General features: G+C 33.6%; 1 protein-coding gene and 2 long non-coding RNA genes across 5 annotated transcripts; 2 read left to right on the plus strand and 1 right to left on the minus strand.

Moving 5' to 3' along the window:
• Positions 1-216: 216 nt before the first annotated feature.
• Positions 217-4501, plus strand: LOC144575978 (uncharacterized). Of its 2 annotated transcripts, XM_078326250.1 has the most exons (12): positions 217-329; positions 428-499; positions 1242-1412; positions 1645-1776; positions 2040-2179; positions 2287-2373; positions 2605-2733; positions 2931-3083; positions 3219-3320; positions 3437-3607; positions 3965-4044; positions 4249-4501. In XM_078326250.1, exons 1-12 carry the CDS (start codon positions 311-313, stop codon positions 4286-4288), a joined length of 1296 nt encoding a protein of 431 aa, XP_078182376.1. In that variant the 5' UTR covers positions 217-310; the 3' UTR covers positions 4289-4501. The 2 variants fall into 2 exon arrangements, with proteins under 2 accessions (XP_078182376.1, XP_078182377.1); XM_078326251.1 differs by lacking the exon at positions 4249-4501 and having other exon boundaries at positions 3967-4030.
• Positions 4502-5287: 786 nt separating this feature from the next.
• LOC144575360 (uncharacterized) lies at positions 5288-6179 on the minus strand. Of its 2 annotated transcripts, XR_013518417.1 has the most exons (4): positions 5978-6179; positions 5799-5877; positions 5575-5670; positions 5288-5415 (listed from the first exon to the last, which is right to left on the minus strand). It is a non-coding gene; the product is annotated as an uncharacterized LOC144575360 (long non-coding RNA). The 2 variants fall into 2 exon arrangements; XR_013518418.1 differs by lacking the exon at positions 5575-5670.
• Positions 6180-9751: 3572 nt separating this feature from the next.
• Positions 9752-10830, plus strand: LOC144575709 (uncharacterized). The gene is made up of 2 exons (XR_013518507.1): positions 9752-10542; positions 10574-10830. It is a non-coding gene; the product is annotated as an uncharacterized LOC144575709 (long non-coding RNA).
• Positions 10831-20522: the final 9692 nt, after the last annotated feature.

Here is a 20522-nt window from a genome sequence, read left to right on the forward strand (position 1 = left end):
ATATATCTTGATTAAAGCTTTTCTAGTTTAAACTCGTAAACAAACAAGATTGAAGATAGAATCAAATTAAAAATACAATAAAATATCGACCGACTCAAACCCGACTCGCTCAGTCGCTTGTGCCCCTATTTCAAAGTGAATGAACTAGAAAATGGCAACTTCGAAACATATGATATCCCAATCTAATTTTCTGGAATTTTCTGGGCTACTTAAACATGCTCCATAAAATATACTTTCTTCTACCATATATTTCCTTCTCCTGCTCCCGCTACCCTCTAAAGTCTAAACCCACTCAATATTCTTCAATTCAATGGCGCGAGATTTCTCAGGTACGAGCGCCGCGCCCCATTCTTCTCCGTCACCTCCATCATTCGTCAGAATTTCTCCTCTCACTCTTTTTCTTATTTTTGTTTTCGTCTAATTTCAGGCGGAAGTCGAGAAGAGTTGCAAAATATGCTTTTGGATGCTGCTGCGTTGGGGCAACTCTCAGTTCTCAAGAGTATTTTCAACTTTTTTTTTTTTCAACAAATAAAAGTTAAAAAAAAATAACCTAGGTTATCTTTTTGCCCAATTGTTTTTGCAACTTTGATACCACGTTGAACGGTGGTTCGTATATCGTTAGGATTTTGAAAACAAAAATATTGATCCGTAGTACGAACCAATCCACGCTATGCATAGTACCATAGCCTCACTCGAAGACAATTATAGATGTTTTTTCTGCATGCATGCAGTGAAGTCTGTCTGTGTGCGTGTGGATGTGTTTGTTTGAGAGAGAGAGAATGAGGCGGTAGGTGCTCGGAATGGCGTTAGGAGGCAGTATTATTTGTGCTTTGAGATTCGTGCCAAGTTAAAAATTCCAATTTCAGACCGTCTGATTCAATTGTACTCAGTCAGGTAACCTGAGGGGATGTGAATTCAGTTTAGTGCAATCTGTATCTTAGGATACTGTACGATTGGTTGTGTACTGTAGTTTATATATATTTGCACTGTAAGATGTCACCTACGTTTCTGATGTTTAGGAGGGCTGTTGTGTTGTAATTTGTAGTTGTATGATTGTTATTCACATTCTGTTATTAATATAAGGCTTGGCAGCTACTGCCAACCTTTTCAAAAGAGAGAGAATTGGGGGGTGGGGGTGGGGGTGGGGTGTGCTTTGGACAGTTAGTTTTTTTTTTCTAAAGAAACTAATTGTTCCATTTCTCTGGGGTTCTGTTTTGCGTTTCTTTATTTCAACTGTGCAGAGATGGCAAGGATGTTAGACAAAGGGGACGGGATCAAGAAGACCATAGAGATAACAAAGGATGCCAATGGGGTAGGTGCTATTCATTGTGCAGCATCTTACGGGAGAACAGATATCTGTCGTTACTTGATCGAGGAATTGGGTTTTGATCCAGATTTTCGGTCTGATCAAGGTTTTGAATTCTTTTCTTTGTTTTTACTTCCTAAACTCCATTCTATTTTATCCTTTTTTTTATTTATGGTTGTTACTTTTTGGTTGTCTGGAGCAATATGAGATATTGGTACATTCTGTCTTAGTTAAGGTTATTGTTTGTACAAGCAATGCTTTTATTTATGTGGTTGGCATGAATAAGATCTTCGGAAACGAAATAAAATTAAAATTATTAATTAATGAATATATTACAGGTAGAACACCACTTTTCTATGCAGCCATGGAAGGAAAAACTGGCACTTTGACTTATCTCTGTAATTGTGGAGCTGATCCTACATGCACCGATAGAAAAGGCGACACGCCTCTGCATTACGCAGCACAATGCGGTCTCTTTCTTACACTTACACTTCTTCTCCCTCTTTTGTTCACACATGCACAAAAGGGAAAATAGAAAGACAAATTATAAGAGCGGATTGATGGGTTATCTTGGTGATACAAAGGAAAATAAATTCTCTCTTTTGTCATAACATTTCTTTTCCAAATTTGGAAGTTCAATCTAGTAGAGGTTAATTATTGAAGTTGTTGATGACGGTTTATTTTATTTTTAGTAAGTTATGTTTAACTTTTAATTTTCATGTTTCGTCGCCAGGACAAGGTAACTCTATTGAATTCTTGCTCTCCAAAGGAATTCCTGTGGATCCCGAAAATTACCGTGGGACACCTCTTCATGTTGCTGCAGGCTGTTGCCACGAAAAAGCTGTGAAGATCTTACTGGAGCACAATGCTGATGTAATTTGTTTAAATTATTTTCCAGTACGAAACTAATATATAGGGGAAATTTTAATTATTTAATAAATATTTCTTGTAATAATGAAGTTTCTGTTTTTTTTTCCCAGATTAACAAAGTCAGTAATGAACAATTGACTCCACTACGCATGTCTATCTTTGGTGGATCTTTGGAGTGCACCAAGCTTTTAATTAAGGTATGACTTTTTTCTTCGTAATAAACATTTTGGAAGCTTTTGGGCACGAACCCTGTTTGTAGAAACTTTTAATGAAGCTTAAAATGTGTAGCCCAGCATTTTAGTGTTAGAAATGTTTAGCTTGATAATCGCTAGAGTCACTCTAGCTTCACTTGATGAAAAGTTTCTATTGTTGCAGATTCGCTATTGCTCCTTTTCCTTAATAGTTTCCATTGTGTTTATAACTAATAGGCTGGTGCAGATGTAAACTTGTACTGTCCTTTAGCAACTGCAATTGTTTTTAATTCAGCTGAGACAGTGAAGTGCTTGTTGGAGGGTGGGGCAGACCCCAATATTCCCAGTGAAGTCAGACTCAATGATGTGAGTTTTTTGTTATCATTTTTTTATTATAATTGAAAGATCGGACCTTGTATCAAAAATTTACATATCGATACTCTCTTCGCAAGCTTGGTCAAGTAATATATCAATAGTTATGTTTTTATTGTAATAACATTCTTTGGACTTTATATTCTGGAAGTAATGCGACTTCTTTTTTAATGATATCTTTTCTTTTATAATATGGGATGTTACCAATAGAAGTTGCAGCTGAGCGTGGTGAGAAGGGATTTGTTGAAATGCTTCTTCCTTTTACATCTCAGCTTCCTACCGTGCCAAACTGGAATGTTGAAGGAATTATTAATTATGTCAAGTGTCCAGCTTTTAAGAAAAAGGTTTGTGGTCCATTTTAAATTCTCTGTGAATTTAGTATTTCATTATTTCATGATGTCAAGCTAATTACTTAAGGTTACCTGTGCTATCTCCCAATTTATTTTAGATGCCTTATTTCATTATTTTGCATACTTTAGCATGAAATTAGGAGAAAGGAGAGGTTTGCTGACTTGAAAGTTAAAGGTGAACAAGCATTTAGGAGAAGTGAATATTTAGCTGCCATAATCTTCTATACTGGAGTAAGTTTGCTATTGGATAGTTATGTATTTGATATTTTTTGTCAATTGATATTTAACGCTCTCAAATCTTCGAGTTCTGAATTGGTTGGTATTGTTTCCACTTTCCCTTGATGTAGGCAATAGAGATAGCACCAACAGATGCAGCATTATTTGCAAATAGGAGTATGTGCTGGCTTCGTATGATGGATGGGCATGTCGCTTTGAAGGATGCTTTGAGGACTCATGCCCTTAGGCCGAACTGGCCCAAAGCCTACTACCGTATTGGTGCTGCATTCATGTTACTAAAGGTTACTCTGTTCATAATAAAAAAGTTATGATTGCACTTTTGTGGTTTCTACTTGGTTTTATTTCTTGTTACGGCTATGGTACTATCTCATGACTAGATATTGTTTTACTTCGCTATGATATAATTTGTCTGGTGGGACCCATTCCATATAATACTAGACAAGGATTTTTGTGTATCCAGTGTGGCACTTTCAGGAAGAGTTGTTTGTTATTTTCAATTGTTTCATGCATAAAAGCTGCGGTTAGAAAGGCACAAAACAATTACAATAGTAGTGGTGGTCCTCTTTACTATGCTTACTATGGAAATTATTTGTCCTATTTATGGTGTTTTATTTTCATTTTTTTTTTGGTGTTGGAAGAGATATGAAGAAGCTTCTCAGGTGCTTTTGGATGGCTTTCAATTAGATCCCACCAATAAGGAAATGGAAAAAGCTCTATTGTAAGTATTGCTTTCTTTCTTAATTGAGGTTTTTCAGGAAGTGTGAACTCCGGGTATTTTGAATTTTCCTCTTTTGCTCTGACCAGAAAAAGAGAAGAGGCAAGAGAAGAAACAGTTGGAGATTGATCAAACAAATAAACATGCCTAGTATGCAATCATTGCCCCAAAATCTGACATGTTGCTGTTGTGACATTAAATTTGTAGGGAGGCCTTGGATTGCATGAAGAAATCTAATGCTCTGTAGGTGCATTTAGAGAAAAGAGCATAAGTTGGACTTGGTATATTTGGACTGACATGTTGGTATGTTTGACACAGTTGGCTTTTTTTAGGGTAGAAGTGTAAGACTTGTTTAGTGATGTATGAAGCAAGATTACATGAATGTTTATTATTTTTGAGATGTGTGTATTATACGGATCACTGTGTTAGTTTCCTAGTCATGTGCTACTAGTTCTCATTGCACGTAGTTTGAAATATATTTGGACTGACATGTTGGTATGTTTGACACAGTTGGCTTTTTTTAGGGTAGAAGTGTAAGACTTGTTTAGTGATGTATGAAGCAAGATTACATGAATGTTTATTATTTTTGAGATGTGTGTATTATACGGATCACTGTCACTAGTACAGAATAACAAATTAACCACGGTCAAAAATTAAAATTACTCACGGATTCTCTACCGTGAGTAATGTGGGAGTTAGTAAAAGTGAAGGTTTATAACCACGGTTGTCGAACCGTGATAAGATTAGCGCTCCAATCTGGATACCCACAGATTAGCGTTTCATTTCACCTTTTTAGCCACACCCTTTACCCACGGCTAACTCATTTCACCTTTTAGCCACACCCTTTCTCCAATCTGATTAGCGTTTCATTTCACCCTTTTAGCCACACCCTTCACCCACGGCTAATTCATTTCACCCTTTTAGTCACACCCTTGCACCCTTTTAACCACACCCTTCACCCACGGCTAACTCATTTCTAACTCATTTCACCTTTTAGCCACACCCTTAACAATGGCTATTCTTTTAGTTTTAATATTAATATCTATTTTTCATGACTAACAATATCAATATTTAGTAGCAATTGCAAATACCAAAAATCACACAATTTGAACAATATATCACTACATAATACTATTTAGAGTTAGACAATTCTCAAGACCACATCATAATTGCACTTACATAAACACTGCCCTACACTATATAACACACATACCTAAACTAGACAGTTAAACAGTAAGAATTACAAAGTATTTAGAACTATAACTAGAATTAAGCTAATCACTTGAAGTGCTCATCCATGAACACTCTAGCCCACATGCCCCTTATTTCATGGAGCTGATCCATTGGAAGAGGCGCAACACCTGGTGAGGGAAACTGTATGCAAGATTATAAAATGTTAAATGAACACAAGTAAATTTAGAAAAACTCCATAATTTTCTTGGGAACCTAAGTATGAACTAAAGAGGGATATTGTGCAACAGCAAGGCCACTGCATGCCCTTAGATAAAATGATGTATAATAGAACTAACATACATTTTTTGGAAATATTTTTTGATGCCTTATGACGAATGAGTGCATGAATTTCATCACATAATATCTGCACTCCCAACCCAAGTACTGCTGCTGGCACTGAATTGCAAAAGTAGAAAGGTTATTAGTTTGAATTTTTTTGATAGTTGTACAAAGGAATATAAACAAACCAATTTAGATTAAAAGTAAATATGACAACTATATTATATTTAAATTAGTGTGTTAACCTTGAGCATTCTCCAATGTATTTTCAAATTAAGCTCTTTAGAATGGGGTCCTCCTTCTTTAGTGTACTTTAGAAAAGCCCTTAAGAAAAATAAAGGATAGTAAAATAGTGTTAATCAGATATTAGAAGAATAACTATTTAAAAGAACGGAAATAAAAGATAGTTTAATTGATTACTTACTGCTTGTAATACTTCATGATCTTATAATATGTTTTATTACCTGTTGGCTAGTTTGGATCCATCACAAACACACTATTTTGCCCACGGGTCTCCAATATTCGTTCCACTCAATATCAAATTCCTTTCCATCGGGTTGATTTTTGCAGAGGGTAGGGCCTCTTTTTTTTTATTTCTAGGTTGTGCTCTATTAACTTGATCACTGAAACCCTCATCCGGCATTAATTCACTTGATCTATTTTTGCGCGAGGAAGGGCCTCTTTTTTCTTTATTTCTAGGTTGATTTGACATGGATCTTATCTAGGTTTAACCAATCTGCAATTTAATAAGACAAGACAGATTTAACAGCTTACAATAAGATATTCAATTAATGATTGAGAAAAAGATTTCTTTTCTATTTACTTATTGTGAAATACTGTATCTTTAATAGATAGTATTATATTAGGGGCTTGGCCAATTTTTTAATTTAAAAATAAATTCTATAACTGATCAAATATGTTTAAAAATAAATTCTTATATTGTATTTTATTTTTTAAAATTTAGCACATAAGCACCTAAGTCTGAATAAAGCTGTGACACGTGTAGCTAGATTTGGTGACAGTTCATTTTACTTATCCAATTAGATCATAATCATTTTTTTTAAATAAGAAATTTTTTTTCGACGGAACCAAAATTTTATTTCATTCTTTACCCACGGCTCAAACATTTTGCCACACCCCTTTACTCACACCCCTTTTACTCACCGATCCATGTCATGGTTGAATAGCAAACTTTTTTCTACTCACACCTCATTAGCCACGGTTCATCCAATCAAGCCGTGGGTAAATAGAATCCTCATTCTTTACTCACAGTAAAGTTTTTTGAACCACAACAACCACGGTCCAACCGTGTATATATGTCCTCCGACCATCTCAATTCCTTGTTTACCCACGGTTCATTAAAAAAATTTGGAACCGTGACTAATAACATGTTAGTAATTAACCTTTTTGTACTAGTGTGTGTTAGTTTCCTAGTCATGTGCTACTAGTTCTCATTGCACGTAGTTTGAAATACTTGCTTGACACTGGTCAGGGTCACAATTGGATATTGGATCAAGATCAAAGTTGGTTCAAATTGGTCATGTAGAGAGATCGATCAAGATCAAAGTTGGTTCAAATTGGTCATGTAGATATCTCTCTAAACTTCGGGGCTTTATATGTGTGAGCCTGGGAATTATTCAACTTTCTGTTACCAGTTGCTGCTGTGTGGATTTTCATAAGCAATTTATCAGGTCCTATAAATAATGAAAGCTTGTAGGAGCCAGTTGTCGGATATATCAGGTAATATTGTGCCAGCTGGAATCCAGAATCTACTCGTAGGACTCGCCAGTAAAGTGCCCTTCTAGGCTTCTAATCAGGCCCGATACATTATTTCGTCAATTGTGACTTTTATTTTTCTTGTATCTGTTTACATAAGAAATCACTTTTATTATTGTTATGGAGAGAGAAAATCATGTAAACTTAGACCGGTTTAGTAATTACATTTAAGGTCTTGTTTTATCATTTCTAATAACATTTTGAAGAATTTTCGAAATTTGATGTCACAATTTTGGAAATCAGCACTGGTCAGACTGAAAAGAACTAGTTCGGAACGAGCATTTAGTGTTTTCTTTTCCTCTTTTTTTTTGGAAATCAGCACTGGTCAGACGGTTAAGAATTTGTTCGGAACGAGCATTTAGTGTTTTTTTTTCCTCGCTAAAATTGTTGCTTGTATTTCCTTGAAAATTCCAAAATAATGTTTCTTTTGTAAGTATATCTTTAATGAACGTCAAAGATTAAACTTATCAATTGAATCTCTCTAAAATTTTCAACATTGCGACTCTGATTAAGATTTTTGGTAAGATATTTTACTTTGATTTGTTTCATCATGACTAAATCTACTTACTTTATCATGTCATGAATTATTTGAAAAAAGTTTGGAAGTATTGGGTTTTACAGTTTCATGATATTGTGAAAAATAATAGAGGGAAAAATTGAACTCGCTAATCATATGAGATTGGGAACATTTTTTTTCTTGAAAGAGCTCTAGGGAGGAAGCTTAAACACTGCAATTTACAAATCTTACGAAATAAAATAAAAAATCCACACGTACTTTTTTTTATCTTGGACCTGACTTAATAAAACAGGAATATCATATTTTTCTGTTCCTAAATATATTCACTAGTAATTCTACGTATTGTGAAGTTCGCATGTACTTGTGAATTCACACAGCAGCTAATTCATACGTCACTTGGTTTTAGCACCGAAATTTTTATTAATAGGAAATATGTTAAAAAAATATTGAGATTAGAGAACGCTTTTGGTTTTTTTCGAGATATAGGGAAAACGTTTTGATTTATCACGGTCAGAATTAGCAATACTAATCACCGCGCTTACTAATAACTAAAAAAAAAAAAAAGAGTTCCTGGCCGTGATTGATAATCACGGCCAGAATTCAAATCCAGTGCAATATCTGACCGTGTAGAATGAGATCTGAGTTTGTCCATTTTAATATGGCATGATATGCTGGCCGTGATTATTAATCACGGGTAGGAATTTTTTTTTTTTTTTTTTTAAGTGCGGTAATTAGTGCTAATTTTGGCCGTGATAAATCAAAACGTTCTCCTTATATCTCGAAAAAAAATCAAAAGCGTTCTCTAATGTCGATATTTTTTTAATATATTTTCTATTAATAAAAATTTCGGGGTTTTAGCATGTACTTGTGAATTCTCTTTAAAAAAATGTACTTGTGAAACTTTTTTTCAAATTGTAAATATAAAATTGTCAAAATTTTAGAATAAAATATTTTAAAAAATAAAAATTCAAATTGATAAAATAAAAATAAAAATGCAAAGGGTCCCGTTCATATCAAATGAAATACCAAAGCTTGTAGCCTTGGACATTGGCACAATATTCAACGCTACCAAGACTTATGACGTGCGCCTCATATTATTTAATAATTAGGCCGCAGAGCTACACTGGTAGAGTAGAGTAGAGGCTTCAGGTATAATCACGCCGGGATGTCAATTCCATCTGAATTCGCATCCTCGGTGATATCTCAAATTTTGCGTGACTTTATGGAAAATCACAACCGTTCAAATACTTCTGCACGAATCTCAAAGTTCAAATAATCTGCCCCCTGCGCTATCCCCGAGTGGGCACCGGACACGTTATGAGATATCTCAGAGGATCCATCTTACCCTGCAAAAATAATGAAAATTTATATAACATTGTGTCAGGAAAAGCTAGAATCGAGAATTTGCCCGTACGACCAGTGTTCTAAATATTCTATTAATAATGCGAACTTTAGTAGTTAATAGTTATCCATATTAATAATGCAAACTTTTGTAGCAAATATTCTATTATATATTTTCGTAAATAAAAAAGGATAAAAAAAGAAGTAAAAAGTTACTAAAAAACTCAATAATTATTTTTTTCTCTTTAACCTAGCAGATGACTCACCTCAAATTTAAAAAAAAAATCATCAATCAAAATCGTGCACATAAGCTATTTTGTATTTTATTTATATTCAAATAAAAGTTCAATTTATTTAAATCCTCATTTTCACTTTTACATGCGTACGTGAAAAAGATAACCTGTATTTTCACATAAGCTAATGTTCATGTGCCACACAACGCACGCAGACCTCACCACATGCGTGCCCAAATTTAAATAAATTGAACTTTTATTTGAACATAACAAAAACTGTACAACTGGAAATATTATATTATTAGGCTACGTTATTACATCGGCCTGGGATAAGCACTGTGGAATAGCAAGTTATCCTTTGTTATGATACTGCTAAACACAATTTTTTATACAGTTTCTTCACAAAATGATTGCTAGTGTTCTCAATGCAGAGACGCCTAACAAAATTGCAATTAACAAAATATGTGAAACTACTTGTATGGGGCTAATGTAGTTATTCCTTCCATCTATCTTGCTTTGTTGTTCTCACGCTGCAGAAATGAGAAACCGCATTAGTATTTTTTTTCACCAAGCAGTGATGTTTAGACATCTAATATGATGTTGGAAAAAGCATATATTGTTTGTAAAATGTCATATTGCATTTTTATTGTGATTTTGAGCCGTTGAAATCTTATATAACTGATTGATTTTTCAATTTTTGATTTGGAGTTGAAACCTTAACTATGTCTTTTGTATCAGGCTTGAACAACTTTGATTTTTATTTTGTTGTTTGGTACCTTTGCATGTTTTTGAGAAAGTTGAGGGTTGTGGTTACAATCCGAATACTTGTACCCATCAGTAGTAGTATAGTTTAGATATTGGTATATTATTTTAGATCTCCAAGAATTTATTGTGAGGAAAATATGATACAGAGAGTATAATCCGTTAAATTCGTACCAGTATCATAGGTAAAAGGTTATATTAGAAAAATGTGCACATAAAGCCTTACGAAGGTTACTGGTTTACATATGCCAGAAAGGTAAACTTGAAAAGGAATGGGACATTATAAAGTCAAGATTTCCGAAGATCATGAGCCTAATGTCGTGACCTGCATCACTCTTATAATTCGACTTTGCAAGAAAGGTGAAATTGATAGATGGGATGTGCAAGAAAGGTGAAATTGAGAAGGCATTAGCTTTTCTAGGTGACATGATTTTCAAAGGACATGAACGTAATGTGATGATTGTGATGACCTACAAAGCTATTACAGATTGGTTGTGCAACCAAAGGGCATGAGTCTAATGTCGACTTACAGATGGGCTGTACAATAAAGGTGTAAGTGAGGAGGTATGGGGTTTTCTTGGTAGATGTCATGATTTCCAAAAGGCTTGAGCCTAATGTCATGACCTACAACGCTCTTATAGATGGATTTCAAGAAAAAGAAAAAGGAAACCGACAAGGTATCGGATTCTCTCAATGACATGATTTACGAAGGGCATGCACCTATGACACTCTTATAACTGGGTTGTGTTAGAAATTAAGGTGAAACTGAGAAAGCATTGGATTTTTTACAAATCATAATTTGCAAAGGGAATGAGCATAATGTCATGGCCTACAACATCCTTATAGTTGGGTTATTGTCGAAAGGTGAAACTGAGAAAGCATTGGATTTTCTACAAATTATAATTTGCAAAGGGAATGAGCATAATGTCTACCCCGGAAAATAATTTTCCAATCTATACCTCATTTGTAGAAATTTTGAAACCGGAAAATAATTTCTTAGATACAGCTCTTAGATCCGCAAAATAATTTTCCGATTCCAGACTTGATTTACCGGGAAATTATTTCACGGATATAAGATTTTCTTCTTTTTAACTAAATAGAAAATGTTATGACTTATTTTTTTTTTATTGAAATATTAGAAATATTTTTATGTTTCGTTAAAAATAGATGGAATACTATATAATTAAATTTATTAAAAAGACTGTGATAAATAATCTGGATTAACATTTTTTAAGTCAGATTTTTGCAGCTATAAGAAAAAATAAAATTAAAATGATTTATAAATGAAGAGGGATCAGACTTGGAGGAAATGAAGCCAAGTTTTAAAAAGATATCTTGAGACGAGAAAATCATGCACAAGGTGTTTGTTTAATGCCGTAGATTGTCTTTTTAAGCATTCAAACATGATTAAAAAAAAAAAGGATCATCAATGAAACCGGAGGTTGGAATATGTACACAGTTTCTTGTAATTTGCCATGTAAGAAGACGATTATTTCCATCAAGTTGATGAAGGTGGGCAATTTAGAGCAATGAAGTTTAAATTATTACATGAGATATCATGTTAAAGATCAAATTATCACATACGTATCTAAAGCATGTAACACTTATGTTAATTTTCTAGTCCTTCAAAGAAAATTATTTGAATTTCAGTTAATTTTTCACTAATCTCTACATGATTTTTTTCATTTTACACTATAAATCAGTGTAAATCATATATAGTTAGCACGAATGAAGTAAAAAATTATGTATCGATTACTGTTTACAAATGATGTATAACTTCTGCTGTTGTTTGAAAAAAATAATAATAAATACTTTATTAAATGTTGCTTAACCATTTTTTTAATTAAGACAAAAGATCATTTTGTAACGTCTTTCAAATTTTGCATGTGCGACAATGGTGTAACATTATTTGAAGTATCAATATATTTTTCTTTTTAATATTTATAAAAAAAAATAAGATTGAATAATTAAGGTCACCTTTAAATTTATATTCGGTTCACCCTTAATTAAATAATTAATACAAAAAAGTTTGAATAATATTAAATAATATATTAGTGTATGGTTCACATTAATTAATGAATTATATATAATTCGCACTTCAATTCAAAAGTACAAAATATATAAAATTTTAAGATTTCTTTCTATTTATTGTCTCATTTCGTAAAGGCCCTTTTTCTCCGAAAATTTTTTAGTTACCATTTTTAACTTTCAAAATTCACACTTTGTCACTGTTTTCTCAAAAATTCAGAACTTACCACGTGTCCAAACTGAGTCTACGCATCAAAAATCTGATTTTTTTTTTTTTTCTGTTATGTTCTATTTTGGTTTGCGCACCAAAACACTTACAAAAAATAATAATAAAATTGTGCACGGATATGGTCTGCGCACCCATAGAAAAGGGTTCACAGACTGAGTCTGTACACGTACTAAAATTTAAATTTTGATTGACTTCAGAGGCGGAACTGGGGGTGCAAGCGGGGTCAGGCACTCCTATCAAAATATGAATGTTGGAATTATAAAAAAATATTAAAAATGATAACGGTTGCAGAGAAATTTTAAAAACAGAAAGGCAGAATTGGTCTATGGCATCCTGCAGGGACACCATGTCAAACTTCAGTTCTATGAAAAAAAAAACCCAATTAATATGAGCAGGACGCCATGCCAATTTTTGGTTCGATGAAAAAAAAAAAAAAAAAATTACATAGGACGCCATGACAATCTTTGATTCGATGGGAAAAAAAAATTACATGGGACGCAATATGCTATATCAATTACATGTTCTAGATGAGTTGTGTTGGGATTCAATTTCAATCTGTTTCAAAGCTTTGTTCTCCATCTTCAACTGTCAGAGCACCCCCCACAAATCACAATTGATCTGAAGTTAAGAAAAAGAAAGAGAAAGAAAGAATCAAAGTCATCAGATCCAGTAATTACCTTGTATGATTGCATTGAATTCTGCATTCTGACTCAATTTTGACTTGGTACGTGTTGATCTAGTTTAATTTAAAACTTGATATCCCTCAAAAAGAAAATTAAAAACTCTCAAATAACGGACCATAGTTGGACTATGGCAGCCGAGTTTTATACAATATTTTTTTCAGATAACGGACCATAGTTGAGCTATGGCGACCGAGTTTTATACAATTATTTTTTTCATTTTTTTTTCCAGATTGGACATGGATATGCCATGGCGTCCCTGCGGGACGCCATAAACCGATACTGTCTTCCTATTTTTAAAATTTTCACATGACGGTTCTTATTTTTAATATATATTTTTTTTGTTTTCTTATGCATAAAAATTACGGATGTTGAAACCATATATACATGAATAAATCATTTATACACAGTTCTTTACAGATGCATACCGATTAGCATCTCCAAAAACCTCCTAAAAAATTTCGAACTCCCAAATTCAATTCCTGATTAACTTCTTTGGGAGCTTTAGAAGTCACGACAAAATCTGAAAAAGCAAATCCACTACTCTTTTTTTTTTTTTTCAAAACTAACAAATCCACTACTCACGCGTGATAATGTGAAATTTGACCCAATTTTTTATAAACTACCCAATTTGTACAAAATATGCACCCAAAAATATCATGCACTCCCAAAAGTGTACTTTTATGTATATCAAAACATTAAAAGAACTTAGAAACAAAGATCTCAGACCGGAAAACAAAAGAAAAAATTGAAACTTTCAAAAAATGTAACTTGAATTTATTACATGCTTTTTGGACTTTTGTTTTCATATTTTTTTACATTATTACTTTTTTTATTAAATTTTTATTACACAACACACTGAAATAGGCCTTGACAAGTGTTGTGCTCATAAATGTGTTGTGTTAATCTCCAACACTGTGTGGAATGACACGACACTACACGTTTTAAAATTTAGACGTGTTAGAACGACACGTGTTCCGAACACGCCTAAACACGACATGCTGGAACACTACACGACACAACTTCAATAAACTATCGCATAATACTAAATTTCGAAGAGGAAATAATAAGAAAAGATGATAACAAAGAAGGTGAACACTGTATACATATTATTCAAATTTTGTAATCTCAAATTGAAACATGAAGAAGTAAACTTTTGATGACATTGTCGTTCTCCTCTCCTCTCTCTCTCTCTCTCTCTCTATGGGGTGCAGTGTTATCAAAACCGGACCGGACCTTTCCACTAAATATCTAGATCTGTATCCTTACCTGAGGAAGTTCCATTGGAAAATTGAAGTTTGTTCTTACAGGTGAGTTTTTCCTCCACTAAATTTTATGTTGTGCTCTACCACGTTATTTAAAAAATATATATATATATGTTGTGAAGTACCTGATGCTTGATATTGATATTAGACTGTTGCATCAGTCAGTTCAGGTTGGCTTCAGGCATGTTAGCATATGAGTAAATTTTACACTTGGTTCCTACAGGTGAGTTGTTTCTTCATGGGCATCATATACTTTTGAAACATAAATTTGCTTTAGCAGCAACACTTGGCGTTCCTTCAGGTACTCTTCTCATTCCTCTTTATTTTACAGAATCAGATTAGAAGATATTATTTCTCATAGCATGCACAATTTCTACACTTATGCTTTATAACACATGCTAGGCATAACATCTCTTTCATGGTAAATTGTTCATCATTTAATTTGGTTAGTTCCCCCTCTTATCTTTTTGCTGAGTAATTCCCATTAATTACACCAACGAAATATATCCTACCAATTTATAGCTGCCTCCCTTAATTTATTCCCCAATATTATGTACTTCTTAGGATGATTTCCAATACACACTAGAAGATGAAGCTTAGTGCCTGCTAGGTTGTGGGATAATTTCCTCAACTTGTATTTCAGCTGGCCACCGAGGCACTGTTGCAGCCACCCAAAAAAAAAAAAAAGACTGTTTCGATAAGCTGATACCAGAACATGTCCGAGAAAATAAATAAAATAAGAACATATGTGACTTTCTGGTATGAGGTGGTAGTTCAAGAAAAAAGTACCAGCTGTTTTCCACTTATTACTGGTATGGACTGTTAGCTGAAAAACAACTCTGATTATCTGCTCTTTTATTTTTTTGCTGGTTTCTTCTATTATTGTTGGTAAAAAATTTCCTGGTTTTGCTGATAAGAGCAAAATTTGCTGCTATGACTGATAAGAGTTTTTCTGATATTAATCGCTAATTTTCTGGTATGGCTGTCAAGAATTTTTCTGGTATGGATGATAAGAGCATATTCTAATTTTGTGGTGTTTTCTTTTTGGTCTTACTAGTACATTGTACCAGTTCAGATCTCTGGTCAAATGGGAAATATTCGGTCAAGAATCAGAAATTATCCTCCAGCAACCCCTAGCGGCATCTACTGCCCCCCTCTTTATGATGATAGCAAATTAGTTAATGCCATATTCATTTGTCATGGAATTAAAATCCTCCACCCTTTGTATGAGAAGGATTCCGTTATGTGGGTCCGGCTCCTCTCTAATGTGCATTCTGTTTGTACTACCATTTGCTAGGTCTTCATCGTCGCCATTTCCTCATTGTGTCAACAGAGGATCAGACTGTCCATCGACCACTTCTTGCTTTCTGAGGTCTCATCTTTACCTCCTCTCTCTGTTATTTTGTTTGGTAAGCTTGAAGAAAATGAGAAGTTCAACATTGAACAATCTACTCCAATTTCTTACCTTCCTCTAGCTTTCATTTTCAGTACCAAAAAAGGCAATTGATAAATTTACTAGCAAAAGCAGAGGATTGCTCTATGCCAGGCAGCAAATTTATAGCAGTAGTTCGCAATTACGAGTGATTTACGACGTAAATTATGAAATGTTGTATTCGTACTATTTCCCATCTTCCCAACATAATGTTATAGTTAATGTTCTATTCGTTTATTCCCAAGCACAAAAAGAAATCAGACATGGAACAGCCCTCTTAGTTTCTCTTCCTTTAATATTTGCATACTGGAACATTTTAGCTACCCATTTGTTTTAGGTTGAACTTTCTACCTATTTCTGTTCTTCTCATGTGTTGTATGCTTGCTAATGTTGTAGTACAGCTGCTCTTTTCCATAGTTTACAATTAGCATTATTAAATTTATTTCGAGTCCTTAAATGATCCTCAATTATTTATGTGGGCCTTTGCAACAGAGAAATTTAGCCCATTTAAGAATTGTTGCTTATCAGCCCAGAATAGAGTAACAAGGGTACGGTGAGGAGAACCTGAGCAACACTCCTTTGAAACTTCGAGAGAAAGGTAAAAGAGAAACTGTGCTTATTAGGTAACATTCATTTAAATTACATATGAATTTTGAATTGTATTTACCGTGCAATTTCATTTGATGTTTCTAGAGGGGAGCCATATACTCTCTGGTCCTATTTAATAATAGAAAAATTATAAATGTTATTGCAGTTTGGACTTGACATTGTATTTCATTTTTTTTTTTTTGTTTGTTAAAATGGCCGTTGTTGTTGTTTCGATCATTTTCTTTTAGGATGGATTAGTCTTTTACTTGAGCCCCACCATTTACTGAAATTTTTATTGATAGTAACTACAAAAAAAATTAGAAATAAAAATAGATATGGACAAATTTTACAAATGGAAATGCATATACTCGGTATGGTGTCCTGGCGGGACGCTATATCAGACGGAATCCCCTGTTTGGAAAAAAAAAAGTGCTCCACCTGATTTTTTTTTAGATTTATGTGATGTTGTATTATGTTATATTACGCTATGTTATGTCCAGGTCAACTGACAATATCATTCTTTCTCATGCAGGTGCTGCAGTTGACATCCACAAAAGATCTTATCAGGTAATTTGCTAACGATTTGGATGTTCTGCACTGAAAAAAGTGTAGTTGAGGGAATTTTTTTAAAATACACAGAATAATGTACTGTTATGTGCAGTAATACAGAATTCAAAATTTGTACATAAAGACCATGTACCAAAACATGCATTACACTTTCTAAAATTCCAATTCCGACTCCAGTTCTTGTACTTTCAAATATAAATTTTTGTTGTCTTATCTTTGCTCTTCTTATAAGGCAAAGAAAATTGGTACTATTGGAATAGTAATTGCTGTTAAATGGTTTGACCCACTGAAGAAACACAATACCCAATACTTTGGCAACTAAACAGGCATTGGATTTTGGTCAGCACTGATATGGTTATCACTTCTGTGATAATATTCATTTGGTGTTGTTGAAGATATTGTTCACTTCACAACATTACTATAAACAAATCACCATATATCATCATTAAATTTTGTCAGGCTAAATAAGACTAAATTGCGTTGCGGTTGAAGCTAAATATAAACTTGATTGAGGCAAAATCATTTAGCTTAGGTTAAGTATGGCCAGGGTAGAACTAGAAAATTTGAATATAGGAGGCTAAACTATAAAATGCATAATGTCAAAAAGCAAAATAATGTGGTCACTACGAATTGAACCTATGACCTCACAAACATCAAATGAAGCTCTTAACCTCTAGGCTAAAGCACCCATTTGTCATTTTATGAAGGGGGCTAAAGTATATACAAACTTTAAAAAAAAAATCAATTACATTTTATTATATATTATTAATTAAGATTTTTAAAATCATGGGGGTAGTAAGCCAGCCCCTGACATACACAGATTTGCCCCTGAGTATGGGAGAGATAAGGTCAGACTTATACACTTCAATGTCATAATAAGCTTTCTTAACAGGTATAGTTCTATATTTTCATTTAGCTTCTGCAAAATTATAATTATGTTCCCATTTGTCAAATATGAAGGTTCCAAGATTGAATATTCTTTGGAATTATCCTTCAAAAATGCGCCAGATATCTTAAGTCCAACTTCACCGCCATTCACATCAGAAGAGGAAAACCTCTCCAAAGACAAGTTAGCCTTCATTAGCTTCAATCAGTATACAAGTATACAACCATGTATGCAAAATATTGTATTTATTCTTCATGCCCATTAGACAGTCATGACAGAAATGCCCTTATAAGCACAACTGGAGAGAGCAACAGAGTTTTTTGGAACACCAGTATAAGAACAAACAAAAAAACTCAAAATAAGATTTTTTTTTCTTCGTCCAATTTTACAATTTATAAGAGATGAAAATTAATTTCCATTAATTTTGCAGAGGGGACTGCTGAATTATTTTTCGGTGCCATGGGGCATTGATGATGCACATGAAGGAAAAATACAACAACAATCCGATGTACATAGTCGAAAATGGTAAATTTTCATATTGCAAAAACGAATTTGGTTAGATAAGTTTGATCAGTTGATAGTAAAATATCAAATTAAGTATTTTTTATTATGTGATGACGTTTCTAACTTGGGGCGTAGCACTGGAAAGTTTATCTTTCATTTCATTTTATTTTCCTCTTGAGATGATGGTTATATTATGGATGTTGAATCAGTAGTTCTATGTTTTTTTCTAGGTGATGATTAGAAAATGTATGTTGGATAGTAGTGTTTTGGTATGTATCAAGTGTTGGCAATTACTTGGTCTAATTCATAATATGGATGCGAAATAAAATTGGGCCAATGGGCCGAAAAGCTTCAAATTTACAAATGCGTTAGATAGCATTAGGCCTGTAATACTCTCTATCTAAACTACAGAATACGAATATACGATAGATCTGTAATATAATTAATGAAGCCCATGTCCGTTTTATCTTACGTTCTCTAATTCACGCAGAATTAGAATCCTAAAGCAACTCAAAACTTTTAGTTTGGATAAGGAGCTTCCGACCTTATTTACATTTCTCTCTTCCGTTTTGGTTTTTCTTGTTAAACTGTTAAAACTGAAAATTTAAGCTGAGTTGAATCAGCAGGAATATAAAAAAGTTGATTTATAATTTTATCTAACCGAAATATCAATGAGGACCAACATAACAATATAAACACATTCCACATGAACCTACATGCATGCATGCCAAAATTTAATCTAACTTTAAATAAGAGTGTACCAAAAACAAGAGCATTTAATTGACAACATGCTTCAAACATAATTAAAATCATGTCAACACAACACACGACTAGAAAAGTTAGCTCCAACAAAAATAAGCAATACAAGCAAAGCTATGAAAATGACTTTGTTTAGCATGTCCTAGTTACGAGCTTGCCTTTTTAGAGCTACATTTCTTGCTAAGCAACTTCATGAATTCTTTACGATCCTCCTCCAAATGGATATTTCTGTAATAAGCATAGAGGTTATTACCATCAGCATTACACGGCAGCTTTGATGCCCAATGTTTCCTATTCGCTTCCGTTGCCAAACCAGGAAACCCGGGAACCTAAAGTGGAAAAACAAAATGTATATTTATATAGTCAGTCGCATAAACTTGAGAACTTGGAAAGACAAATAGAGCCCCATTGCATCACATAATAAGAACTAATTTAATTCATCCTCTTCAAATTTCAACTAGCTGTCGAACTAAGCTAACATTCTTGTCCAATGAACTCGAAACAAAGGATATCAAGGTCAATGTAATTCGCAAACAAATGAGGATTTTAATTAGCCACATCCCCTCAGTAGAATGACCACTGGTTTTTGAAAAGTTCATAGTATGAATGGAAATAACACTATACCAGCACGACTAATTTTAACAAAAAAAAATATGATATGGATTGGCTTACGCTGTTAAAGTATCATACTATCATCTATGTTTATTGTTTTCTGAATGAGTAATTTAGAAAAAAAAAAAAAAAAAACTTTGTTTTAGGACTGGCTTACATTGGCAAAGTACTGCAAAAGATTTTTTGAACCTTCAATTAGTTTAATAGGGCTAGATTTTACACTAAACTAAACCTCATGAGCCACAAGTAACAAAGTAACAATAGCACACAGAGAAGCAATCACCACCAACAACAACCAAGCCTTTAGTCCCAAACAAGTTGGGGTAGGCTAGAAATGAAACCCAACCGAAGAGGAGCACTCAGGATTAACAAAATAAATTGTAAAACTAGACTTGTACTCTGGTTGCCCTTTTTTTATGGTATAATAGTTTGATATAATACCAACTACTGTTTTGTGAAAGAGAGATACACATGAAGTTATGAGACTCATGGATTGATAGTTCCCAACCCTAGCCTTGTTGAGAGCAAGAAATAGAAACAAAAAAAAAAAAAAATTAAAAGGTTATGCACCTCATGAACCAGCTTCAGTGATTTCAAAATAGGACAATTATGGAGCATCATAATGACAGCTGCCAAATTGTGCTCGTGAAAAGAAAGGGTCACATCCAAGTGCCTCAAATTATGAAAATGTGGCACATCTTTTCCTGATTCCAACAAAACAAGAATGGGGTGCTCCGCATACTGTACAAATCAAACATGTCAAAGATATCCAAGTAAAGCATCAACCTAT

This window comes from Carex rostrata, chromosome 24 (genome assembly GCF_964058835.1).
Source record: "Carex rostrata chromosome 24, lpCarRost1.2, whole genome shotgun sequence".
Lineage (NCBI taxonomy): Eukaryota > Viridiplantae > Streptophyta > Magnoliopsida > Poales > Cyperaceae > Carex > Carex rostrata.